Genomic DNA, 27,985 nt, shown 5'->3' on the forward strand with positions numbered 1-27,985 from the left:
GCCAATCATTAGATTGAAATTTTCAGCCACTCCAGGGAGGCCTGGGAACTGGAGATTGAGTTCAGTCATGTGATCAGAGAGTTAACACCTTATACCTACATAATAAAACCCTAATTAAAAACTCTGGACACAGAAGCTCAGTGTTGCTCCCTGGTTGGTAAACACATTGATGTTCTCTGGGGAGAGGATATGGAAGCACTGCATTCCTTCCTAGACCTTACTTCATGTGTACTCCTTACAATAAAATTGTAAGGACAACATTTTGGGCAAGCTCCATGAATTATTTTAGCAAATTATTCAACCAAAACTGGTCAGGAGAACCCTAGAATTTGTAGCCATGTGGGCATTCTGGGGAGTTCCAGAGTTTGCTGCTGTCTAGATGAAGAGCAGTCTTGTGGAAGATGAAGCCTTTAACTTGTGGAGTTTAATGGTAACTCCAGAATGTGAACATCAGAACTGTATTGCAGTATCCCCAGTTGGCATTAGACCAGTTGGATCCATTACAGAAAAAACCCACCAATTCTTATTCTAGAGGTGTATCAACTTTATTGATCTTTTCCCAGAGCACCAGCTTTTGATTTCATTGGTTTTCTAATTTGTTTTTCTGTTCTTTGTTCTAGCCACTATTTTCTGCTCATGTCTTTATTATGTCCTTCCTGTCTTTATTTTTAGTTTGCTTCTTTTTCTAATTTCTTTTGCTTTTGGAATTGTGCCATCTTTCCCATCTTGGTGTATAGTGACATCATGTTTGCAGCTTGAAATTGGCCATGGTGGGAGTATTTGCACCATGAAAATTAGCAAATGTCACAGACTGGTGTTCCTCCCCTCCTTCTGGGAGCTAGTTGTTAAATGTTTACGAGCACACTACTTCCAATGCCAATAACAGCTCTTTTAAAATTTTGTCAGGGGACCTAACCTGAAAAAAGGGATCTCAAATGAAAGTTAATTTAGAAAAGAAAATAATTTACTAGTGAAAAAAAATGTGACTTAAAACATACTCTTTAAATCTAAAACTCTAAAAGGATTGTGCAGTTGTTGATTCTGAAGACGTGGAGAATAGGAGTGGCAGACACCATTTGCTAGTGATTTCAGTGAAGTCCTTTTTGAGAGAAAAAGTGCCTTGATTAGATGATCTGCTGAAGTCCACTGCAGCTCTGTGACTCTATGGTAAGTTATTTCCCAGAAGATGGTTGGAAAGCTATTTTATTGCTAATGAAAAGCTGATGAGAGAGTTATTGCTGAGGGATTGATCCATTGCCCTCTTAAGAAGCTCTGAGATTCCCAGACCTAATGGATGGAAAAGAGCAGAAATAACAGTTAGGTAACTAGAGTCTGAAATTTGTAAGAAACATTAGATGCTTTGACATAGGTTGTCACTTATGTTTTGTGGATGCCCTTCTAAACAAAGTGTTAGGGGAATTCTTGGCCAGTTTCTCTCCTGGTGTGCTGAGAGCTTGGTTCATGTTTGGCATTAAATAGAACTTCCATTAATTGATCAGAGAAATGCTTGTCATATATCAAGAGGAGACACTAAAAAAATTCATTCTAAAGGAAATTTTAGCAGTTAATTCAAGGCCACAGTAACTCTTTGATGTCATTGATCTTACATTAAGCTATGATGATGTCTTTCTTCTGGTCCTAGATAGTGACTTGGTACTGTATACTATTTATTTCTGTTTTCTGAGGGCCTGACTTAATAAATTGCTTAATAAATTTGTGTTGAATAATGAGTAATTAGAGAAGTATTGTTTTATTCCTTTTTAGTAGGGATAGAAACCCAAAGTTAAACTTTAGGAATATTATGAAATTGCATTTTTGAAAGATAGAAAGTCAAGTAACCTATAACATTTTAAGTAATTTTTTTTCAGCTTAATATTAGATATTTATAAGTGTTGAATAAGCTACAAATAAATATATGTATTTTCAATTTAGGAGTTGGTATTCGTGTTTATATCCACAGTTTGAATAGTCAGTGGTAGGACAGCAGTGATTATTTTTCAGGTAGTATCCTCTTGGTAATATCCTCAGTTCACCAATTTTTAGTCAGACATTGGTTGAGCACCTAATATATACATATCATTGTTCCAGGTTTGCCTAAAGATTAAAGAGAGAACTTCTAAAATTCTAATTTATACTTAAAATCTAACATTTATTCTGTTTTTTTCCTACTAAAGATATAATCAGTACAAAAACCTTAAAAATCAAAGAAAAGTATAAATGGAAAGTGTCCATAATCCCATTATTTCAACATAACCCCTATTAGTGTTTTGGCCTTTTCTCTATTCCACATCTATGAATGTTTGCTTAAAATAACATATGAAGTAGATAGTGTGACTGTAACTGAGGGTCCTGGGATTGTGTGGAGTTGAATTCTGGTTTGGCTTTGCTGTTATCCAACATGACCTTGAGAAAGACCCTTTGCCTCTCTAGAGCTTTGTTTCTTGATTATAAAGAGATATTTCTAGTATCTAAGGAGTCTTCCCATTTGAAAATTCCAATTTCATTGAAATTGAACATCTTTGAAGACTTGAGATTTCAGGAGGATGAAATCCAAAGCATTTCATTAAGTCTATATTCATCTCGATGATAAAGCAGATTTAAAAATCTTGAACTAGAGTAAGTTTTTCTTGTTAATACCATTAGGTTTTGTTCTTATGGACTAGTAACACTTAAAGTAACAAATTTTACCTGGAACCTGAACTACCATCTGAATTGACATACTTATTTGAGTTGTTAAATATATTTTTAGGAAGCTGAAAACAATTCTTTTAAGCTTCATATGATACTAGAAATAAGAAATACCGAATCTCCACCATTTTAAGTACACAGTATTTTATCAAAAAAGCATACCAAGGAGAAAAGCAAAGCAGTTATGTGATTTGATTCTTTTTGCACCTCAAGAAAATTGATTTTGCTCTCCTTCTCCTGCTCTGTGCATTTTGTGAAAATGTAGATTGGTATGCAAGAACTATTGCATATTAGGCACCAAGCCTTTAAAAGTGTTAAAAGGTGTCTGGTTTGCCTTAGAAGGGTCAGTTTGCACATTAAACGATTTTTGTTGAACAGTTAAGATGTCCTTTTACTTTTACATTTTGTACTAGAATTTTTTGTATGCATTTTAACGGTTATTTAAGAGTCCCCATGTGCTTAGAAAGGAATCTGAATATATGTGCCTTTTTAAAAAAGGCCTCAGCACAATGTAGGTTACTCCATCAATACCATCAAATGACTGGGAGCTGTAGTTGGAACAATATGTAAAAATACAGCTTGTGAAAGATTTCCTTTATTAACTGTCATCATCTGCAGAATATATGTTCAAATAAACGTTGTGTAATAACTAAATTTGAGATTAATAGGCCCCTTAAGAAACAGCGAAGTCATTCAGAATAGTCAGTGAAAAATAGGCTGTAAGACTGTAACATGCACATATTGTCCTGCTTACGTGCTCTCTCTGGTGTCATTCCCATTTATCACTGTCGCCAGCTCTGTTCTCATTAAAACAGTCTCGCACAAAAGCAACTTAATTTTCTTAAGGAGAGAGGACACCTGATTCAATTTAGCACCCAGAAACAGGAACTTGAATATATTTTTTTCCTGGCCTGAATTGAGATGAATAGTTACAAATAAGAATACCAGCCCCCATTCGCCTCAAGATTAAGGAATATTAAATAATTTTTTTTCCACCATGGAATCAAGAAATGGACCTGTAGAAAGAGGAAGGAATTGAAGCTTAGTCCTGGAAATGCAGCTGAATGTCAAATATTTACTCCTCACTTAGAGATGTGTAAATATCTGTCTATTTCTATTTCTGTTCTGTTCTGTTCTGTTTTTAAATTAATCTTGCTTTACATTGGTGGATGGCTTTGTAGCAGTACTATAGTCTTCATTTAGATTTCTTTGTTGAGAAGACCCTTTTTCTAGTACTGGTTTCAAAATAGTATTCTTACTTTTTAGTCATTACTGCTTAAAAATCACACATAAATGGAATGAAATGAAAAGTGCTCATTCTGTATTTAGGATGGTGTGTAAATTCACATTTTACTTGATATCCTGTAGGTTCAATAATACATAAACATGGTATACAAATGCATAAGTCAATTTTTACTTCTTTTGAGATTTATACAGTGAGAATACTGCTAATTAAGTACTCAGAATAAAATTAGAAACTAAGTTGCTTATTAGAGAAGGATAATTGACTTTGAAAGCAGATAATAAACTTTTCTTAATTGTTTTTCTTTTGCCTTTGTTTAGCACTTTATAGAATACAAGTAAGGAGAAAGTGTTTTATGTTTCCACATTTAATTGGAGGTCAAGGATTGGAATTTACTCCTTGATGTTTTAGTCGTTATATGTTTTTCAAACTGAACCTATGCTTAAGAAGGAAATAACTATTAAGGCCAGTTCTCCTTCCTGTGAATCAGCCTAGTGTGATCAGAGGTTAAATCCATATAGTTGAGGAACTTTTCCAGATAAGGTAATTCAGCTTTGGTCTCTAACAATCATGACCAATAGCTAAATTTCTTTTCCTTCTTTTGCAGTGATGCCATTGGCAATGAGAGCAAGAGATTGTGTTAAATAAGCATCATCCACCTCCTCAGAGTTATCTTAGGGGAAGCACTTTTTAGTTTATCCCACCTGCCCGGTTAGTCCTTTGTTGTTTTCTTCTGTTTAGGGACATGATTGTGTTGCTTAGGCTTCAAGTCATAGAAAATAAACTAAAAGTGGCAAAGCAAGCAGGGACATATTTTTCTCATATACCACGGTGCTTGGAGGCTGGCCCGCTGGCTTCGGCCTTATGGCTTAACCATACCAGTGCTGCCACTGCCCTGCTCTTCTTAAGGATGCAGGATGGCTTTCACTGCTCTAAGCAGGAAGAAGGGAAGACCAGACAGTACCAGATGCTAACCTTTCTAGGTCCCCGCTATCAAGCAGGTATCAATTGCTGTTTCATTGGCTAGAACTTGGTTACATGGCAACCCCTAGCTTTTCCTTTTTCGCATGCACTTATTTAAAAAAGCACTTGTTTAGAAACTACTTTCTTTTCTGAAGCCATAAAGATAGTTTCATATTTTCTTCCAGAAGTTTTAAAGTCTGCCTTCCACATCCGGGTCTTCAGTCTATCTAGTGTTTTTTTCCTTTGGCATATTGTCCAGAAGCCAATTGCTTCTCCTGTCCTCGCTGCTCAGTGATGTACTCTTGTCATATACAGCTTCTTCCCATTATTCACAGTGTTTCATTGAAAGCTTCTCTTCAGTGGGCATTGTTTTCTCTGGGAACTCACTTTTTCTGGGTTACAGAAGTGACCCTAAAGAGAAATTTTGCATTTGTTTCTTTTAGGGTGTCAGGAGTTCCACTGGCCCTTGATCTGTCTTTTCTTTAACCCTTGGTTTGGGATTCTTGAATCACATGGTAGTGTAAATTCAGCCCCTGTACCCACATTTGATGCAAGCCTTAGGTTACTTTCCTGAATGTGTGAGTAGAGTTTTCTAGATGCTCTTTACTTGTGGGTCAGCTTTCTAGCCATCCACGGCACCCTGCTTTAGACAGGTGTCTCAGCTCCAGATCTCCCACATGGCAGCAGAAGCCTGGGCTTATTTCTTCATGGGCACGTGTGCAGCATTAACTCGCGCAGGTCACTGCTCAGGTTTTACCTGACTGCTATTGGAACAGTATAATTTTTGTTTTATTTTAGTCAGCTATGTATTTAACATACTGTGTGGTCATTGTAGCCCCTTTATCAAATGGTATAAATTTAAGAATTATCTATCTGAAATGACATCTCACATCTCCTCAACCCAGTCTTCCTTTGACAGCAGCTCTGTCAGATCTCATGGATTTCTGGTTACTTTTGGTTCAAAAATAGTCATATATTTAATAAATAGATTAACTTTTAGTTATTGAATAATCCAGGGTAGTATAACTAGTAACTTCAAATTTCATCTTTCTCAATCTAGGGCTAACCTGTATTTTCAAAGAATAGAAAATTTTACTTTTTAATTAATAACTGCATACACAGGTGATACAAATTTAAAAAGAGGACCGTGAGAAAGAAACAGCTTCTGTGTTATTGTTATGTTTCCACTTCTCCTCCTCCTTACTTCTGCCCTTTCCAGAGGCAGGGTAGGGCCAGGATAAGCACACAAAAGTGAGTGGGACAGTCTTTATTTGTTGGTACTATTGTGATATGGGCCTCAGTGCCCTCTGCCATCACAAGTGTCCAAATACTGTCTCTTGTTCTGGTTTGATTGTTAATGTCCCCCAAGGCCCCTATACTAAAGGCTTGGTCCCCAGCCCATTGCACTGTTAGGAGGTGGAGGACTGTAGGAGGTAGGACTTAGTAAAGGAAGCTCTGTCATTGGGGGTGTCCTTAAAGGAGGCTCTTGGGACCTGCCCCTTCCTTCTCTCCTTTGCTTCCTGGCTACTGTGAGGTGAGCAGCTTTGCCCCAAGATGTGCTCAAACCATGCCCTTGTGCCTTTCCACAGGCCCCAAAGCTATGGAGCCAAATGACCGAAGACTGAAACCATGGATCCAAATCAGTCTTTTTTCCTTTTTAAGTCATTTATCTCAAGCATTTTGTCATACTGATGGAAATCTGACTAAGTCTTTGCTGGACACGTTAGGGGAGGGGTTATTTTTTTCTAGTCCCTTCTCCTAGTCAGATCCTCTAATTGCTGGAGTCTCTTCTTGGGCGTCTTTTTGGCTCCTATGGAATTGGCATAACCTTGCCCTTCACACAATTGAAGTAAACTGTCCAAATACTAACCCTCTCTCCTTGCCCTGTCATTGTGGACTATTCTAAGCAGCCTCCCCAAGTCCTTGCTGTTTCCAGTCAGGAAGCAAGTGCCTGTCTTTGGTTTACTTACACAACCTCCCCATTTCTGCCACCAGTTCTAAAGAACACACCATGATATTTCTAGGACTCTTATGGCATGTACTCACTGCTCCAGCATATAACTGTTTCCTCAGTAGACGTCTAGCAGGGGACAGCAGTACAGTTCTTGCTTCTCTTCATTTTCTCTCCTCATCACTGGCTCTTTTGTACATCATTCCCATCCCCCATTTGGGAGCTGTGGTGAACAGATCAGTTTTTTCCCCTAGAAGAGAAAAAGTCAAAACACTGCTTCTGGAAGTTTCCTTCTTCAGTCTCTGTAGTTTCTAGTACTCACTTACATAGCCTGCACATGAAGTGAATCCTGGTCCAGTTTTGGCATCCTTCTGTTAGTACTAAGGGACGTGTTGGCATCTTATTTAAATAGTGGGGTATTTGTCACATATTCTCCTTAGTTTGGAATATTTTTAGAAATTCTAAAACAACCATAAATATCCTGTTTTAACATTTTGGAAAGCATTTCTGCATACCCTCACTGGGATTTGGGGTATTCAACAACAAAAATCAGCAATTTCACAAATTAACTTGTAATAAACCATTCATTCTCAATGTAAATAATGACTTTTTTTTTTTTTTTAACTTGGTGACTCATAAGGAAAGAAAAAGAGGGGATGTTGGACAAACATCAGGAAAAATTTTGACATCATACCATAGGAGAAGATTTGGATAGGACCCATCCGTGTTCATATGTGTAAAATGCATTTTTAAAAGGGACTAGATATATTTGTGTAACTCTGGAGCATAGACTATGGTCAGTGCATAGCAGTTATAGGAAGTTGTGACTTTCAGGCTAACTGTAAGTAGAACATAATGTTTAGAGCCATTCAACAATGGAAATGATTGCTTTTAGGAGTTAGAAAACTCTCTGTTCCCATTGTTTTCAGATTTTTTTTTTTTTTAGAAATTTACCCTTTTATTAAGATATAATTGCAAGTAGGTTATGAAGAAAATAATTTATTATTGAACTTGTTCAATTTTCCCAAATAATTTAATAAACACATGCTGTATAATATATAATAAAACATTAGTACAATAGCTAATATTGGTCAGATACTGTGGTGTATGCCTATAATCCTAACTAATTAGAAGGCTGAGGCAGCAGAATTACAGGTTTGAGGTCAGCCTGGGCAACTTAGTGAGACCTTGTCTGGAAAGGCGGAGGGGCTGAGCATATAACTTAATGGTAAAATACCCCTAGGTTCAATTCCTAGTACCAAAAACAGCAACAATAACAAAAACAAAAATCAAAAACCCTTATTGGATAAAATTGGGTTAATACCCAAAGCAGTATATTATCTAAAAATGTGTAATATAATAGAAGCCAATTCTCTCATTATTAAAAAACCACCATACTATGGACATTTTACAGTTAATATCAATCTAATTATCTGTCAAATGTGATTATTCCGATATATATATACTTTGCAGAAGTGATTCATGAGTTAATATTGAAAACATTGTATAAGGCATTCAACTAGCACAAGAAGTATTTGTTCATTCGTTCATTAACTCATTCTTTAATTCAGTGTTATTTGTAGAGAGTACAGTATGAATCAGGTGCTATTCTGGGTACTAAAGATGTAACCTTGAATAAATTGGAGAATAATTTTATTGTAATGGGGCATTCTAGAGAGGAATGGGTTTTGAAATTATTTCTAGCAAAGGAAATAATAACTTTTTCAGTGAGCTTTGTGTTATTGTGACAAAATACCTGAGATAAGCAATGTAAAAGAAAAAAAGGTTATTTTGGCCTTTAGTATCAGAGGTTTCAATACATGGACACTTGTCCCTTTTGCTTTGAGCCTGTGACAGCGCAGTACCTCATGGCAGGAACAAATGGCAGAAGAGGTCTATTTACCTCATGGTACCTGAGAAGCAGAGAGAGGGAGAGGAAGGGAAGAGGTCCCACTATCCCTGCTAAAGGCACACCACCCATGACCTAACTTCCTTCTACTAGGCCCTACCTCCTAAAGATTCCACCACCTCACAAATCACCACAGGTAGGGGACTATACCTTCAACACGGACCTTTGGGGGATAGTCAAGGTCCAAATTAGAGCAGTAACAGATGAATTAAGAATCAGTGGATTTCTCTCACCACTTCTGTTCAACATAATGATTGAAATTTTAGTCAGAGCAGTTAGGCAAGAAAGGAAATAAAAAAGTATAAGTAGGAAAGGACAAAGTCAGATTATCACTGTTTGCAGATAATGTGATCCTATACTTAGACGATCCAAAAAGTTCTACCAAAAGGCTTCTAGAGCTAGTAAACAAATTCAGATAAGTAGCAGGATACAAAATCAACAAACAAAAAATTAAAATAGTTTTTCTATAAACCAATAATGAATGTACTGAAAAAGAAATCAGGAAGTAAATCTATTCACAATAGCCTCAAGCAAACAAGCAATAAAACAAAAACGTAGGAATAAATCTAACTAGGGAGGTCAAACACTTGTACAGTGAAAATTATGGGACACTGAAGAAAGAAATTGAAAAAGACACTAGAAAATTGAAAGACTTTCCATGTGCATGGATACATAATAAATATTGTTAAAGTGGTCATATTACCAAAAACAAGATTCAATGCAGTCCCTAGAATGTCATCAGAATACTAATGACATTCTTCCAATACCCAGGAAAAAAAAAAAAAGAAAAAAAAATCAGTCTTAAAATTCATGTGGTGGAATACAAGACCCAGAATAGCAAAGGAATTCTTAAAAAAAAAAAAAAAAATGCTGGAGGCATCACAGTACCCTGCTTCAAATTATGCCACAGAGCTGTAATCACCAAAGCTGCATGGTACTTGTATAAAAGTACACACACATACCCATGGAACAGAATAGAAGACACAGGGACAGACCCACCCAGATATAGTCATCTCATCTTTGATAAAGATGCCAGAAACATACATTGAAGAAAAGACAGCCTCTTTTAGCAACTAGTGCTGAGACAACTGAATATATGTATGTAGAAGAATGACATGAGATCCCTATCTCTAACCCTGCACAAAAGTCAACTTTAAGTGGATCAAAGACCAAGGGAATAGGCCCAAAACTTTGCACTCCTAGAAGAAAATGTAAGGTCAACACACCAACATGTAGGCACAGGCAATGACTTCCTCAATAGGACTCCTAAAGCTTAGGAAATAATGCTCAAAGTTAATAAATTTGGATGGTGTAAAATTAATAATGTTTCTGTACAGCAAGGGAAACAATAAGAGCACGAAGAGAGATTCTACAGAATGGGAGAAAATCTTTGCTAGTTACTTTTCTGACAGAGGACTAATACCCAGAATATATAAAGAACTGAAAAAACTTATCACCAAAAACCAAGAAACAAAAATAAAACAAAAACAAAAAACATAATCAATAAATGGGAAAATGAACTAAACATACTTCTGAAAAATAGAAATACAAATGACCAACACATATATGAAAAATATTTCAATATCTTTAATAATCTGGGAAATGTAAATCAAAACTATATTGAGATTTCATCTTATTCAATTAAAATGGCAGCCATTAACAGTATGAATAATAATAAATGTTGGAGAGGATGTGGGAGAAAAGGAACTCTTATACACTGTTGGTGGGACTGTAAATTAGTACAACTACTATTAGAAATCATTGTGAAGGTTCCTCAGAACACTAGTAATGGAACCATCATATGACCCAGCTATATCATTCCTTAGTATTTATTCTAAAGAATTCAAGTCAGGGCTGGGGTTGTGACTCAGTGGTAGAGCACTTGCCTAGCACTTGTGAGGCCCTGGGTTCGATTCTCAGCACCACATATAAATAAATAAAATGAAGGTTTATTGACAACCAAAAAAAAGAGAATTCAAGTCAGCATCCTATAGTAATACATGCATACCATGTTTATATCAGCACAATTCACAACAGTGAAATTATGGGACCAGCCTAGGTGTCTATCAGTGGGTGCATGGATAAAGAAAAGGTGGTATATATACACAGTGGAGTTTTATTCAACTATGAAGAAGAATGAAATTATGGCATTTGTAGGAAAATGGATGGAACTAGAAAACATCATGTTAAGCAAGATAAGTCAAACTAAGAAGGTCAAGGGTCCTACGTTTTCTCTCACATACGGAAGCTAGAGATGGGAGCCTATGTTTCTGTCGACCTAGGTTCCTTCAGCCATGAAGAAGAATGAAATTATATCATTTGTAGGAAAATGGATGGAAGTTTGAGATTATTTTATTGAATGAAATAAAGCCAAATTCAGTAAGTCAAGGTTCGTATGTTTTCTTTCATATGTGAAAGCTAGAGAGATAAAGGGGAGAGGAGAGCGGGGAGGAAAATTATGAAAACAGAAAGGAGGCAAATAGAGTAGAGGAAGGGAACCCCGGGGAAGGGGTGGGGGAGAGGTATTAGGGAATGAAATTGACCAAATTATATTGTTCTATTGTGTGCATATATAAATATGTAACAGTGAATCCCACTATTATTTATAATTATAATGCACCAATTAAAAAAAAAAAAGAATCAGTGGACTGTTCCAGGAATGGCTTCAAGGCAGAAAAGAAGAATTTCATATCCCAAGAGAATCTGGTGTATAGCTCAAGGGGTCTTACCTTCAGAACAAATTATCTTTGGTGGCTTGTGTTTGATCTCAGTTCATAAAGTTTATATTCTCTATAGCTGTTTGTTTTAATATAAAGACAATAGTGGATTTTGTTCTCAAAACTGAGTATTCACATTGCTATTTATATTTCTAGAAAATGCCCACCATTCGTCCTGTAGCCACCCAGCACAGTGATGTGTGCTCCAAGGGTGCTCAGTGGCCAGCTTGCAGGCGACCAGCAAGGAATATTAACATGCAAAGTAGGAATTGAAATCTTTATTGTATTTTACAATGAAGTATTATATATTTTTTTTAACACAGAGGGGTTCAAAAAGTAAACAATAAGTGGCTTAGCATCTTCCTGCCCTGATAATTCCTCGTTGAAATATACAAAGACAATGTATTAAAGAAAATTAAAAAGTTAAACAGGACAAACAGAACAAATGAAACAAAAATGACCTCCACCCCAGCCCCTTTCAACAAATTTAATCACGGGTGGGATGTGTTTTGTGATCCCTCTGAGAAAGATATTGTGTGTTTATACTGTCTGTGTGTGTACATATTTATTTACACAATGGGAATTATACACATTGTTTTGAAACTTGCTTTTTCTCTTAATATATCTTGACCTGTTTTCATTCGTATCAGTGTATGCAGATCATCTTTTAAGTGGTTGTAGAATATTCCTTAGTAATTCTAGATTTTATTTAACTTGATTGCTGTGTAGCAATGGCAAGTCTCAAAAATTATGCCATTACCTCACTGTATCATAACAGGAAAACAGGATGTTGTGAAAAAGATTCTTAGATTGGATGGGAGACTGAAAATCTGAAATTTGAAATGGGAGACAGAAATCTAGATTCGTCATTGCTTTGTAGTACCTACCACATGTGAGATCCAGTCTTCTCTGCCTGCCTGTTCTTGGATTTTGCCAAATATAGAATAACTTAGTAAAAAAGGTAGACTTTGGACTTTTGGGGCAATCCTACTTATTTCATTGATTCAGTTATTAAACATATATATGCTTATGAAGAGCTTCCTTGCTTTCCTTAGAATACTTTTGACTCTGGTGGTGCAGGGAGGCATGTATATAGGTCATTTCAATATCATACGACAAACTCTATGACAGAGATAAGCTTAACATGTTCTAGCAGCAGGCCTGGGGGGCATTCAGTCCACCTGTAAGTGAGATGTATGTGTGTGCTAAAGAATGATGCCCAACATTTGCAGGTAAATGGATGGAGTTGGAGAATATAATGCTAAGTGAAGTTAGCCAATCCTAAAAAAACAAATGCCAAATGTTTTCTCTGATATAAGGAGGCTGATTCATAATGAGGTTGGGGGGAGCATGGGAGGATTAGATGACCTCTAGATAGGGCAAAGGGGTGGGAGGGGATGGGAGGAAGCATAGAGCTGGAAAGACAGTGGAATGAGGTGGACATCATTACCCTAAGTACATGTATGAAGACACGAATGGTGTGACTCTGTATACAACCAGAGATATGAAGAATTGTGCTCTATATGTGTAATATGAATTGTAATGCATTCTGCTGTCATATATAACAAATTAGAATAATTTTTTTTTTTTTTTTTTTAAGTATGAGGCCCAAGCTAAGTTGCAAGATAGGTCAGAGTCACCAGGTAGAGGAGGGGAAAGGGCATTTCAGCTCAGGGAGCGAAGAGGTAAGAAGTAGCATGAAGAGTATAGGGAAACTGTAAGAGGTTTAGTTTTCAAAAGATAAAAGTTGAGGCAGGAAGTGAGATGAACAGAGACTATTCATGGAGGGCCTTGTGCAATCATATTATTCGTGATCCTTAAGCCAATAGATATGCATGTCTTTTACATAACAATAAAATACTCTATTATTATTCTTTGGAACTCTAGAAATCATAATTCTCTAATTTGCTACAACTGTAAAATTGGGCCAACTATTAACTTAATTGCGAGCCCAGGATCCTTGGTTTTGTCTGATTTCACATGGTCTTCATAGCACCTGGAACAATAAGCGACCATTTCACAAAAGTTCACCAGAGTTGACTGCACAGGAGAACAGCACAACAGAGGGAGCTCAGATCCATCTCCACTGTCAGGAAAAAAGCAAGGAGTTGGCCTGCAGTGTCTTTGAAGGCCCAAGATGTCGCATCACTGGCACCACTGTCCTGTCAGAAGACATAGGAACATAGCCAACACACATAACATATGTGTTGGATACAAAAGAGAGTTGGACAGAATCTGGATGTGATGATCCCATCTCATTAACAGAAGTTAATACTTATTTTACTTTGACTTCTGAGTCTTTTTACTTCTAGTATTTCCGTATTTCCTTAAATGCTAGTTTTCAAGTATAAGGTTAATGAAAAGCACTGGAAGGAATACAGGATCTCAAAGGAAAGACCTCATTACTTTATTAAAAGGAGAGTCAAATTAATTTTATGAACAAAATAGGGTCAAGATTATTATGGGGAAGTACATTTTGTAGGAAGGAAAGCAGTGTTCCCTGTTGATCTCACCGCAACTCACTTATTTGTATCCTTTTATTTTTCTCCATACATAAAACTTTCTTGGAATCACCCATAATGGAATTCCAGGAAGATGTGTGAAATATGTGCTATAGTTTTCAGTTGTCATCTGTAATGTTTTATTTAGCTGAACCTTTTTTTAAATTTTCCCTCCACTGCTCCCAAAACAACACAAAACACCATATGCCATTGTCCCTGTTAGGAAGCAAAGGTTTCCCTGGCCTATGTCTGTGCCTTCGTTTATGCCACAGAGGAGCTGTGGTCCAGTGCCATCTTTTATTGATAGGGCCAGCAAAGGAGAAATCTAATGAAATTATCAAAGCTTTGAATTAATTATGAACTGGAAGAGGAGAGCTAAGCTCTCTGGAGCCAGGGATCTCATTACCCATTCACTCTCATTGCCTCCTCTTCTGGAGCAGAAGGCATTTTCAGCTGCAGCTCTTAGCCTGGCTTTGGACTTTATTCAAACTTACTAAGCTGACATCCTCTTTTTACTACAGCGAGGCTGATAATGTCCATGATGATTAATTTAGCTCTGCTCTGGATCTGCTGGAGATGTAAATAGGTTTTCTCTACCTACCCTTCCTTTTCCCTTTTCCTATTTTTCCCCTTATTTTCTTTCATCAAATTGGATGTTATACAGTTTTTCTTATTTGGGGGTAATGTGAGAAGCTTTCAGGACTGTGGTGTAGCTTCATGGAATATAGTGATTGGTGCAAAATTAAGAGCTATATTGCATCTACTGTGTATTTCATGGATGTTTAGGTAAGCGCAAAGTCAAATATTTTTTCTTTGAATTTTGAGCACCAAATTGAAGTTTTTCTTGCTTGTTTCTACTGGAGAGATGATGGTTTAGCAATGCTCTCATGGTCTTAACTGCGTCATTCACATTTCTGAAGTGTGTTATATGGGAACAGATCTCCCTCATGGTTATAGTTATAGGACTTCTGCTCCCTAATAGGGAGTATTCATGTTTGCCTAAAGATTTTTTTTCCCTCTCTCACTAACATGAATTTTCTGATGCATAAATCAGCCTCTGATTGTTCTAAGTCTAGCAGCAAAATCAATAACAACAAGGTTTTGATTTACTATTGGTGAAGATTCTTTTGGTGCTGTCACACAGGTTCGGAGCATCTTGTGGCAAGCCTTTCTGCCTGCTTTGAGACCCATTATTTATGAATTCCTAAGCTGCAGCTCATCTGTCTTAGTAAACTACAGGCCACTGGCAATTTTTGTAAGCAGTGACTAACTCTGCTCAATAGGGTCAATGTTTTAAGGTTTTGAGTAGTGGGGGAAGGGAAAATGATAATCTTTGCTTTTCCTATTCTTGTTTACTTTCAGTGAGCTTTTCCTCCCATTTATTTTTTCTATAGGCAGCTGCGATATTTAATTCAGCCTTCGGAAGTTTTTTGGTAAGTAAACATAGTTTAACTTGTCTATTATAACTTGTTGTGATGTTGTTTATATGAAAGATTTAGTAAAAGATGGACATTTTTTACTTTTTGGTTTATATGAAAATTCTTGAACCTTTTTTATGTGCCATTATCCATACCCTAAAGAAAATTGGTTAATGAATAAAGTAAATGTCCTCTTATAATTATTTTGGAGGCTTGGATTTAATATTCTATGTAATGGATTCAAGGAATCAATTAAAACACTATGTATCTCCTTATAGAGGTTATGCCAATATATTGATCATTTAATGAGGTCTTTTAGATAATTATTATTTCGTATCATAGGACTGAGATTTTGAAAAGGAAACATGACCCAGCTGGTCAGAAAGGGAATGCTAATTTATTTGTTGACATGTCATTTATTTTGTACCTTTCACTGTCAAAGAAGCTACTGTCTTGGATACTTCTGAGAAATCTTTGTGAAAAAATTTTGACATAAGAATATAATTAATGAGCGATTTGCAAGATAATGTAGTACATTGAGAGGTTTGAATTGAGTTAGGTTAAAAAAGATTGAAAAGTAGTTCAACTTTCATAAGCAGAACTAATATTAAGCATGTTACTTTAGCTTTTTAAAATAGATGATATAGCAAAGACTTGATTTTTTGTTATGAAAGAATGGAAAAGAGACTGAATTTTCTGTTAATGTTATTATTTGTACCATAAAACTTTGGTAAATTTGTGAAAATAAATTAGAACATTGTATTTTTATGTGCATAACTCATTGACAATATGTGGTATGGTAATTTCAAAATGATTGAAAATAAAATCAGTGGGGTATGACCTATTTCATGTAAAATAGGTAAAATATCAATTACATATTTTGAAAATGCCCTTTATGTCACCTATTACTGTATTGTATGTAACTAAATGTAGTTAAAGCTTCTAAACACACTGCTGCGTGGTGTTAACTCCACGTGGTGCTCCATAGCTTTTAATGTCTATAGCCCTACAGAACTTTTAATGGTGTAGCTTTCACAAAGTACATGATATTTTACTTGAGCAGTAATGTTTCTAGTGATGCTGTTATTATTGGATTTTAGAGAAGTAATAAAGCCTATTTTTAAAATAGATCTCTTACTCTACTTAGTTTAGACTCAGTAATATTTTGTCAAATCATTCTTTCTTGTGTCCAAGTGTTATTACCTATGTTGTCCCAGTTGTTTGGCAGAATAATATTTATAAAATGTGATCTTGCTGGAAGCCAGTGTTTGTATGGTTTGAAATTGTACATATGCACCACAAAACATGGCTTCTTGAGTTAGGGGCTCTTAGGCTTGAAAATGTCAAGGCTAACTGATAAAGTAAAACTCAGGCAATTGTCTGAGTGAAGTCCCTTCATTGTAGGACAGCTTACTAAGGATAATTTGAACTTCACACCGACTGTCTGAGCCTATAATGATATTTTCCTGCCAGGCCCAGTTGTTCAATAAGGTCCTGTGAGGTAAACCTCCATCCAGAGTTTCTTTAGGAGTTTATTTTTGCTCCTTCACTTTAAGAAGTTGTGTATTCCCATTCCTTAGTCTCCTACTCTTTTTCCTTTCTTCCCTTTCATTTCTTACCTTAATACAGTTAATCAATCAAAAGTATTTATTGATCTCCTGCCACACAGAGGTAGTTTCTTGGTAGCTGTGGAAAGGTACAAAGAAATATGAGGTATGTCCCACTAGGTTGTGGAGGTGACACATAGTGAAAGAAATACAACGTAACAGTTAACAAGCTGCACAAAAGATGTTGCTGAGGTGTAGATTGTCAGATGAAGAGCAGAGGCAGTGAGCACTCTGAATTCAGGGGCCTCACAGACCAGATTTCTTTGATGTGGGCCTTGAAATATTGGTAGGACTTGGTGGCCTTCGACGAGGAAATGGCATCAGCAGAGACCGAGAGGCAGAAATGTCTTTTCCACTTCCCTCTCCCATTCCTTCCCCTCCTCTTTCTTTCCCAAAGCTGAAAATGACCAAGAGAGTCTGAGAATGGAAATGGTGATTGGATATATTTTGCTTCAGTGTTTGTAAGGAAAATAATTCTATTTCTTCCCCCATTCTTTGACAAGTAATAGCAAACCTTGGATTTTGAAATACATGTGGGTCCGAATTGTATAAGTGAGCATTAGGTTCAACTTCTTTAATAGTAATCCCTTTACAAATGACAGTGGCTTATACAAGATAAAGATCTGTTTCCCTATTATATAAAGTCTGTGGGGAGGCTGTCCAAACATGGTATAGCAGCTTGCTAGTCAAGACTCCTGTCTTTCTCTTCTGCCATTCGCAGCATGCAGCATCCTTTTCTCTGTTGCCTCATGGTCCAGGGTAGTTGCTGTTGCTCCAGCCAAAACATCTGGATAGTAAGGAAAAGTAGTAGGAAAGGACAGAGAGCCCCCTAAGAGCCAAGTCTTCTTTGTTTAAACAGCATTCCTGGAATTCCAACACCATACTTGCATTAATATCATGGTGTTATAGTTACTTGGGAATATTCTATATGAATGGAAGCTAACCCCCTCTCCTTAAAATGTATGATTACGAGTCGTAGTATTTTAGGAGTTTCTGGAGTCAGACTGTCTGGATTTGGGTCCTTGCTTGACTGAATACCAGACTGACCAGATGCCCTTCCCTATGTATAAAATGGGGTATGATAGTACCCACATAGAGAGTATGGTGAGGCTAAAGTGCTATAATCTATAGCAAGTGCTTGTATAATGTGATAAAAATCGCTTTGAGTGATTTTTCTGATTAGGAGCAAATGGTTCATGTTATATATTCATATTAGAATTTGAAAAGTGTATTTTTTTTCAGATTACCAAAACTTTGAATGAAAGGCCTTTAATAGAAGAATTTTTGAAGAAAGAACTCTGAGGGTGTTCTTGTAGATTTTCAGGCATCTGGGTATACCAAATAAAATACTGTACATATTTATAGCTAGTTTAATAATGTCCCAGGTCTAATTCAAACACAGTGTTTTTAAAAAGTAATTGATGCAGAAAATTGTTTTTTTTTAAAGAAATGTAGCTAGACTGGTAATAACTAATGATAGATGAATTCAATTTACATAAATTTCAGACCAAGAGAATATTTTAAAATTGTGCCACAGAGGATTGCTTAAGTTAAGAAGTTAATGTCATTATCTCCTTCTCTCATTTAAATTGTTCAGTTTATAATAATTGTGGAACATAATAAGTGATTTGAGATTTCCTTCTTGATGAGGCTTTAATAAAATTTGATAGTCAAGTGCACCCTGAAATGCTATCAAAATTTATATACATATACACTTTTGTGTATGTAAAAGCATGTATTTCAGGTTCAATCATCTTATACATATTACTTCCCCGTCAGAAGAAGGGTTGTTTGCTTGTTTAGATATTGGCAAGTTTTTGAAAAAAATTCCAATTGAGAAATTCTTTTCCAAAGGTTTAACACTGTTAAATAATTTGTTCCCCAAACCAAATATAGATCACATGATTTGTTAGCATTTAGCATTTTTTTGTTTGGAGGTTAAATTCGGTGTTTCCATGTCTCCCAAGACTTACAGATTAAAAGGGAAAGAAAGAACATTTCTTGTTGGATTACTCAGCCTATTTTGTTATTTGTGGTGACTCCTGATCTTAAAGAGAAACCCTAGTGAGTGACAAAATTAGTCATGCTGTTGCGTTTCCAGTAACCGGTGTTATACAACACTGGAGCAATCCATGGCAACACAGATGTAAGGATTTCTGAAACCGCAGCAAAGAATCAGAAGAGAGGTTTTACCACCTTGTGAATGCATAACAGCTGGTCTCGTAAAGACCTATGAATCACTGTTCGCTTTCTGAAAATCTTCACTTAAAATGTCAAAAAAATGGGTTTATTTCACTTTTTTTAAAAAAAATACCCACTGCTACAACTAGCAGGCTATTCTACCATGAACATTCCTCCTTACAAGCAAGGCCAAGGTTAAAAAGAACTCCTTCCCTTGAGCTGAGGGACTAGCCAGCACAGTTCTTCCTTCACCTGTCTGTTTCCCTCTTTGCTTTGGCTGGTTCCTTGTAAAAAGATTCGAATAGTTAACTGATGTTATGGAAGCTGCTGGAAGAAAGGAAGTTGCAAACACTAATGCCACATTTTAATAACTTGAGATGTATGTTTATTCCCTCATTCTTCCTTTCTTCTTCCAAAATACACTCAGCCACATTGAGAATGTTGGAAAGGAAGCAAGTTAACTTTGCTGCATGACACTGCTTTTTAACAATGAGAGCAAAAATCTCAGATGTGAACTCAGAGGCACAAGGGTGGTACTAGAGAAGACACAATTGTTACTTTGGTTTTTCTTTCACCTAAGTCTAGAATGTAAGTCATTTGTGGTTTTGGAGTATTTTATTTTGTACAATAATGAGAACTATGCTGATTTTGTTGTTGTTTAATTTTCTTAAAATCACAACCACTCCAAATTATTCACTTAGGATTTTGCCCCTCCCCAGTTCATGACTTCTTTAAAATTTTTATTTTTATTCAACTTAAATGTCAGAAAAAACAACTTCTTTGTTAACTGGTGTTTAGTGTCACCGTATAGAATACTATTTCAAGTTCATCCTTGTACTGATGAGGACTCAACAACACCAGATTTTGAATGGCTCACCTGGTCTTTAAAACTTGTCTTTTGAACTATGTTCAGATCAATGGAGGCTGTTTTCCACCTTACAGAATAGAAATCCCATCATGCCATGCATTTCATTTGACCACCTTTTGGGGCAGATGAATATCATGAGAGCTGAACTAGTCTGCTTTAGCAGACTACTTTTCTTTTAAAAATACTGTTGGCTTAATTTGCAGTGTGGCACAAATAGGAAAATAGGAGAGGAAATCAGCACACATATACTCAGAGCCCATTAGGTTCAAGACATATTTCTAGATACTGAAGCAAGACATAGAATAGAAATATGTGAAAAAATAAGTAAAAAGAAATGATTTAAGAAAGGGGGAGGACAGGAACTGCCTTCAATGCAGCATTTTCCCATGTTCAGGCACCACGATGGCGTCTGTCATGTCAGCCCACTGTTTGTTGAATAAGATCCACTTTTTAAACCATTTCAAGTCAAAACATCAACACTATAAATAAAAAAAATCTTTTCATGAATAGAAGCTTACTGAAATTAAATCAAATGGGGAATAGAAGCGACTATTACTCTGTAGCTATGCTCTGCCATCTACACAGGCTGTCTGGGGCGTACCCTCCTTTTGATAAAGATGAAATTAGCACAGTACCAAATCAAGACTTTCCATCTCTGAACTCTGCAGGTTTGAAAAGGATTCGGAAAGAGAGTAAGTTTAATGACTAATTCTGACAGTGTGTCTTTTGAGTCGCTTTCTTTGCCTTACAATTGGGCAGCTCTGTTCTTAGAGGTCATTTCTCAGTCACTTCATCAAAGAGGTGAGTAGCACTATTTGGGAGAGGCAGAGAGGAAACTCCAGGAATCAGGGCCTCTGGCAGTCTGAAGATGCTCATATTTCTTTCACTGGAGCATTTTCTGTGTAACACTTGATTAGAAAAGCAGAACGCACATCATGTTTAGTTAAAAATGTGCTATAATGCTGCAGGAAGGAAGACCCTGTGATAGCCATGCTTGGATTTAGTTTTTAAACAACTCTTATCTGAAGTATAGTCATTGTAAGTAAAAAAAATGGCCTCATTACTCAATAAAAATGTATGGAATCTTTACCTACTCCATTTTAGCAGCATAATGCTCTCTATGCTGTCTGACAGGACTTGTGTAGCAGTAAATGCATTAGTCACAGTGACCATTTTTCTTGCAAATTTGTGACACAGATTTAATTATATGAATGACCAGCAACTTACAAATCTAATTTTGGTGGAGGCTGAGGCAAAAATTTTTTTTATTTTAATAATGATGGATTTTTTTAAAGCAATGATTTCATTACTATTTAAAGAAATCTACTGGTGTAGAACTAGCCAATTGACTGGAGTTATTTTATTACCCTTTAACAAATGCCATGTACTTTCATGTTTATTTTTATTAATTTTTAAAATGTCATCATTCTCAAATTGGAAAAATATTTGCTCCTATATCCCTTTGGGTAAAAATAAATAAGTATAAATTATTCTGGACCAAGATATTTGTAAAGGGCCTTCTAAGAAACATGATCCTAGTAGTTGGTTAGAACCAAAATTAAATTTCCTTAATTTGAACCCAATCCACTTGGAATTGCTTCATTATGGACTGAAGTAGAACGTGCCCACCAATTATTAGCTGATAATAATAGTGTGGCAGATAGTTCACATTTTCTGGCTTCTGTTTCCCCAAACTGAAAGTTTACCATGATTAATCTATTTATTGAGCCAATTTTGGGGATCTTGGCATAAAAACATAGTAAACCAAACAGTGTAGGTTTCTGCCTACATACACAGCAATACAGACTCTTAAAGTGAGAAAGTCAAATCCCAATTGGGGTATGGGTGGAGGGGGGGCAGGTAGAGAGAGAGTATTAAATATTTGCTTAGAACCTATTAAACATTTTTCCACTGTTGCTATATCTCATTGACTCATATTTTTGATTGACAGAATCTTATAAATTCAGCTCGAATTTATTGAGGTATAACTTTTATACAGAAAAATTTACTTTAGGCATACAGTACTGAGCTTTAACAAAGGCACACAGTCATGCAACAACCACCTCATTCAAGGCAAAGGAGAGTTCAACATTTCAGGAAGTTTCTTCTTGCCTTCTTATAGTCAATTCCCTTCCCCATTCTTAGCCTCTAGTAGCCTCTGAATTTTTTCCCTGTCCCTATACTTTTGCCTTTTCCATAGCCATATGATTGGAATGGCATAGTGTATATGTTTTGAATCTACTTCTTTTGCTAAGTAGTATTGCATTGTTCATTCATTTATAAGTTGATGAACTTTGGATTGTGCTATACTTTGGATGTTGAATATCCCCCGAAGGCCTATGTTTTAAAGATTTGGTCCTCGGGGTGCTACTGTTGGGAGGTGCTGTGGACCTTTAGGAGGGGCTTAATGGGAGGCCCTTAGGTCACTGGGGATATGCCCTTAAAGGAGATTATGATACCAGATCCCTTTATTCTTTCTTTTCTGTTTAACTGCCATGAGGTGAGCAGTTTACTCTGTCACATGCTCCCTTCTATTCCTATGTGGCACTTTTACCCAAGGCCTAAAAGAGATGGGTTTGCTCAGCCATGGACTAGAACTTCTAAAACTGTGAGCCAAAATAATCCTTTTTTCTTTATAATTATCTCAGTTATTTTGTTATAGTGAACAGGAAGCTGACTAATAGTTTTTTTTTTATGTTTGGTGATTATGAATACAGTCGCTATGAATATTTGTATACAGAATAAAGTTGCTGTGAATATTTATTTACAAGTTCTGGCATAGACATGTGTTTCCATTTCTCTTGGAGAAATACCTAGGCATGGGATTGCTGATATGGTAAGTATGTTAACATTATCAGAAACTACCAAACTGTTTTGCACAAGAATATCCCAAGATGTTACATCTGAAGAGTAAATACATAAAGAATCCAGTTGCTCCATATCCTTGCCAGCCCTTGGTATTAGCAATATGCATTTATTTTAGCCATTCCAAGAGCTATATAGACATATGTCAGTATAATTTTGTGTTTCCCTAATAATTAATAATGTTGTACATTTTTAATATGCTTATTTGCTATCTATATATCTTCTTTGGTGGAGTGTATTTTCAAATTTCTTACCCATTTGTTAATTGGGTTGCTTATTTTCTTTAATGAGGTTTTGAAATGTCTTTTGAACACCGTTCATTTGTCAGATACGTATTTTACAAGTAGCTTCTCCCAATTTGTAGCTTCCTTCTACATTTTCTTAACAATGAATTTCAAAAGCAGAATATCTAAACTTCAGATAAATTGAGTTTATCTGTTTTTTCTTTTATGTCTCATGCTTCCAACTGCCTGCCTGCTGCTAGGGTTTGAACCCAGGGTCTTATGCATTCTGTCAAGTCTTTCACTGCTGAGCTATGTCCCCAGCCCTTTTTAAGTTTTATTTGGGGACAGGATCTCAGTAAGTTTCTTAGACCCGCCTTGAGCTTGGAGCCTTCTCCCTTAGCCTTCAGAGTAGCTGAGATTGCAGGTTTGTGCCACCATGCCTGGCTTATCTCATGCTTTTTGTTTTACCCAAAGTCCAAAAGATTTTGTTTTCTAAGTTGTATTTTTATTTTTATATTCAGGCTTATGATCCATTTGGAGTTAATGTTTGTGTGTGGTGCAATACATGAGTTGGAATTCATTATTTTGCTTATTGTTGTTAAAGTTTAAAGTTTTTATATCCCCCGGATTCATCCACCCTTCCTTTGTAGATTTTCCCCATTGCCTTTATATTTATAAAGTTCTTCCCTACCACAGTGTCAGACAAATCCCACATTTTCTTTTACTTTTATAGTCAAAATACATATCTGATATATGTTGAAAGGCAAAACCCATCATCTGGGGGTTCTGTAGATACAAGTAATAGGTTTGGAAGTGCCTCTTCTGATGGTGAAACCGTTGGTTAATGAATTGAATCTGTTTGTTGCTGCCTTTACTGGTATTTTTCCCATGAAAGTCCAGCCTCATCGTGTTATTCTCACATCTACATAGTGATAATATGCTTGTCTCTGAAAATAATTGGATCAGTATTCATGACTGTTAAAAATTATTTCTCTATCTTAAGATATTACACATGACATTAATACAATTACTTAAGATAAAATTGTTTGTATGGAACATAAAATGAAGATGAACATAGAAGAGTAATTGAAAATTCTAGAAACCTCATTTTGATCTCTATCCATTTAATTTGCAAATATTCACATAAATCAACAGTAAAATTTGGAGAATTATGCACTTAAGTGAATGGAGGTTCCGATAATAGAGGACTTTAATAAAACAAAATATATTGTGAGGTAGTATTTATAAAATGTATATCTTCTGAGCTTACAGTTTATACATCTTCTTTCTCTTTTGTTATAACCACACATGTGTTTATTTTTCCATTGTAGCTTTTTTGGTGATGTTTCTAATAAGTGTAATAATTAAATTTAAAATGCTGTGTTTATAGTTTAACTTTATAAGACTGCTTGGTCTACTAGTCAAGACTTAGGGTTTTTTTTTTTTTTTTTTTTTAATCTTTTGGGCAAGAACATTCTAAAATGTTCTTAGTTTTCTCTTGAAAGCTTAAGTTAGTATGTTTATCCATTTGCTTAGGAGGGGTAATGTTTATAAATATTGTTGTGCTTTGGTCATTTCCAAGAGCTAAGGTGATGAATCCTATCTTCTTTCTCATTATATTCACAAGGGTCTAAGACAAACTGTCATCCCATACTACTTTTATATGTCCCCTCTATGCCCCAGTGCCTTCAGTTGGCTCTTAATTGCCTTCCACAAGATTGACCATTCAAGGGTCCTCCCTGTTTGGCACTCTCTTTTTTGTCTTCAGTGTATTTCATCCTCCTGCTAACTCTTGATTCACTCTTCCTTCTTTCTTCCAGCACTTGGGCATTTGCTTTGCTCGCCTCATGGTTGCACGTCTCTGTTCTCCATTATTCTAGCCATCTCTTAAAGCCTCTTTTAAAAGTAATTTCTCAGGCTGGGGATATGGCTCAATTGGTAGAGTGCTTGCCATGCACACATAAGGCCCTGGGTTCAATCTCCAGCACCACTAAAAGAAAAAAAAAAGTAATTTCTCTTGCTTTTTAAAAAAATGCTTATTTAATGTATAGAATGTGGATTTCTCTGTTTTGCTATACATATAATGAAATAACTGAGGCGGGGTAACTTAATAAAGAAAAGAGGCTTATCTGACACAGAATAAGTGCTCAAAAATGTTTGTTAAATAAATAGATAGAAATAATTCATTTAAAAATATGTTCTATATAGCCAGGTGTGGTGGCACCTATCTGTAATTTCAGTGGCTAGGGAGACTGAGGCAAGAAGATCACAAGTGCAAAGCCAGCCTCAGCAATATAGCAAGGCCCTAAGCAACTTAGTGAGACACTGTCTCAAAATTTAAAAACATAAATAAATAAAAAAGGGCTGAGGATGTTGCTCAGTTGTTAAGTGCCTTTGGGTTAATCACTGGCACAAATAAGTAAATAAATAAAATGCACCTCAAATGTATGTTCATTTATTAAAATTATATGTTGAATTAATTCAACAAAAATTCCGATGTCACTTTGGTTGGTCACCTACTGAACTATGTTAAAGTGATCTTACTTTGTTTTTTCTATTTTAAAATGATTTTAGATTGTGAGCTTTTAAACTTCTATAAAACATGGACTATAGCCATAAACATTTGTATTGCTTTACCATCATATGTTGATTGAGAATTGGGGAGAAAATTCATCCCCACATTTTATTTGATATTGGATGATTTATAAGATTTTCTTCTAATAATAACCTCTGTGAAATAGATTAAGTCAGATTATTTCTACATAATAGATTACTAATCCATATGCCCTTATCATTGAAATTAGTGATTTTAAATATCAGAAAGTTTTCCATAAAGATTACTATATATGTGACTACTACATATATTTAAATAGCTAGAGATTTTCTAATAAAATGTTAAAACAAGTGAATGCCATTATATACATTATAGAGAATTGTTACACTCTCGGTAATGAAAGAACTACTGTTTTAAAGTTAAATTTAATCTTTAACAATTTGTGAAATAGATCATATAGTCAAATTGACCAGTGAAAGCTGAATTTTTGGACAGTACTGAAAAAAAAACAATATATCAGAGAAAAATTACATGTTTGAAAGATTAAATAACCAATTCAGTAGTGTATAAAAGCTAGATAAAAATCATATCTAAGAGGCACTCGAAGTACTTAGAAAATAGAAAAAGGGGTGGAGAGGAAAGGTAAAGAAAAAAACTCAAGGTGATAGTGAGGAACCAGATAACTTGAACTTGCCATATGATATGAGAGCAAATGGAAGCTAATGCAATTCCTTCTTTAGAAGCATCATGTTACAGAGTTTTGCAGTTGAGTTTGGTAGATTCATAACTCAAGAGTATTGCTTTGACTTTAGTCTTATCATTTTGCTAGAGGTTAAATTTTGTTAAATGAGAAAATAATTTGTGACTGCTGGAGGAGCTTTGGAGAGTGATATATATCTTTATATAAAAAAGAAAAGAAGATATAGACTTTGAAGATACCCAGAGAAGGGATGTATAGTTAATCAGACGTGATTTTTAATGGGAAAGTTGTTTTCACTTTCTTATGATAACCTTTGTGACATCTATATTTCTGATAGCAGCTTAACAGGCCACTCAGAATCCCTGATCAGTAGCTACTGAGGTCAATAAATTTGGAGCAGGACAGATTTTTTCAATCTTTTTCAAAAATTAAAATCAGCAATAGAAAAATAATATATTTTTTGTTTATTGAGAAAATAGTGGTTACTACTTTTTCTCTTCATTTGCTTCTGTTTCTTTGAAGAGGAATAAATTAAGTAGGGATCATGGAAAACATTGTTCATGCAGGGCCATCTTTTTTTCTTTTTTTTCACAGATACTTTTCCTCAAAGATAGTTGAACTCTGACTCTACATCATTAAGGATCTATAGAATTTGGCATCCACATCTCTTGTAGTTTCAGGCCAATTATTGAAGTCAAAAGGTTAAATTTTCAGCTTAAAAAAACCCTCACCAATATAAACAACTGGTTAAAAAAGTTTTCAAACTATTAAAGTAGAAAGTATTCAGATTAGAAATAATTCTTCTTTTGTAATAAAGTGTGTTCTGTTTTTTTCTTCTTTTATATGAATTTCAAAGATATATTTGAAAAATAACACCAAGGTCTCCTACAAGGAATAATCTCAATAATCCTTAGTCCTAAAGCAAACTTTCCATCATATCTGCCTTTAAAAATTTTTTTTTTTCGGATTCTGTCATTCTGGTGTCATAAACACTGAGTTTTCTAGAGACAAAAATATCATAAACTTTTGAATATCTCAGCACTGTTGTTGCTTCTCTTAGTTTTCCTAAATGTCACTAACCTTTCATTTGTATATGAGAACTGTAAGGAGTGGATCACTGAAGTACATATTTTGATATATGGTTTAAGAATCTGAACAAATCAGAAAGAGAACTCAAAAAGAATGAGACATTGGGTTCCATAGTCCTTGAGGAAGTTTTTCTTTGTCTGCTGGAGATAACTCTGGCACCCCAACATCTGTGAGCTCTTCTCCCTTGGCTTTGGTGATAGCAGATGTCATCCCCAGGTGAAATCATTTCCAGTACCGTCAACTGTTCTTTTCCATCATCTATTTGAATCTTTTTACATTTTCAAGGTACTGAGCTCTTCATTGTCAGGGACACAGGGTCATACACTTTGTACATTTACTACGGTCCTTTTCAGAAACTGATTCTGTAGCTCCATCTCCCAGGAATGGACTAAGTTATTCCTACTCAGATAATAATATATAAAGCAAGTAACCAGTTTATTAATTAAGTGGAAAAATAATTATGGGAAACTCTTAAGACATTTGTGTTGTTGCATTCTTCATGGTTCA

At 35.6% G+C, this 27,985-nt stretch overlaps 1 protein-coding gene across 3 annotated transcripts in view; it reads left to right on the forward strand.

The window, feature by feature from the left end:
- Slc10a7 (solute carrier family 10 member 7) overlaps nt 1-27,985 on the forward strand; it is a 249,107-nt gene that overhangs the window by 61,389 nt on the left and 159,733 nt on the right. For 2 of the 3 annotated variants that reach the window (XM_046459008.2, XM_058583941.1), the window contains exon 5: nt 15,367-15,405. The exons of the other annotated variant lie outside the window; for it this stretch is intronic. In XM_046459008.2, coding sequence (XP_046314964.1) covers nt 15,367-15,405 — 39 coding nt within the window. The remainder of the gene's footprint in view (nt 1-15,366; nt 15,406-27,985) is intronic. 3 annotated transcript variants of the gene reach the window in all.

The sequence above is a fragment of the Marmota monax genome, unplaced genomic scaffold (genome assembly GCF_021218885.2).
Source record: "Marmota monax isolate L192 unplaced genomic scaffold, Marmota_monax_Labrador192_F-V1.1 WCK01_AAM20220418_F8-fsc00002, whole genome shotgun sequence".
Classification (NCBI taxonomy): Eukaryota; Metazoa; Chordata; class Mammalia; order Rodentia; family Sciuridae; genus Marmota; species Marmota monax.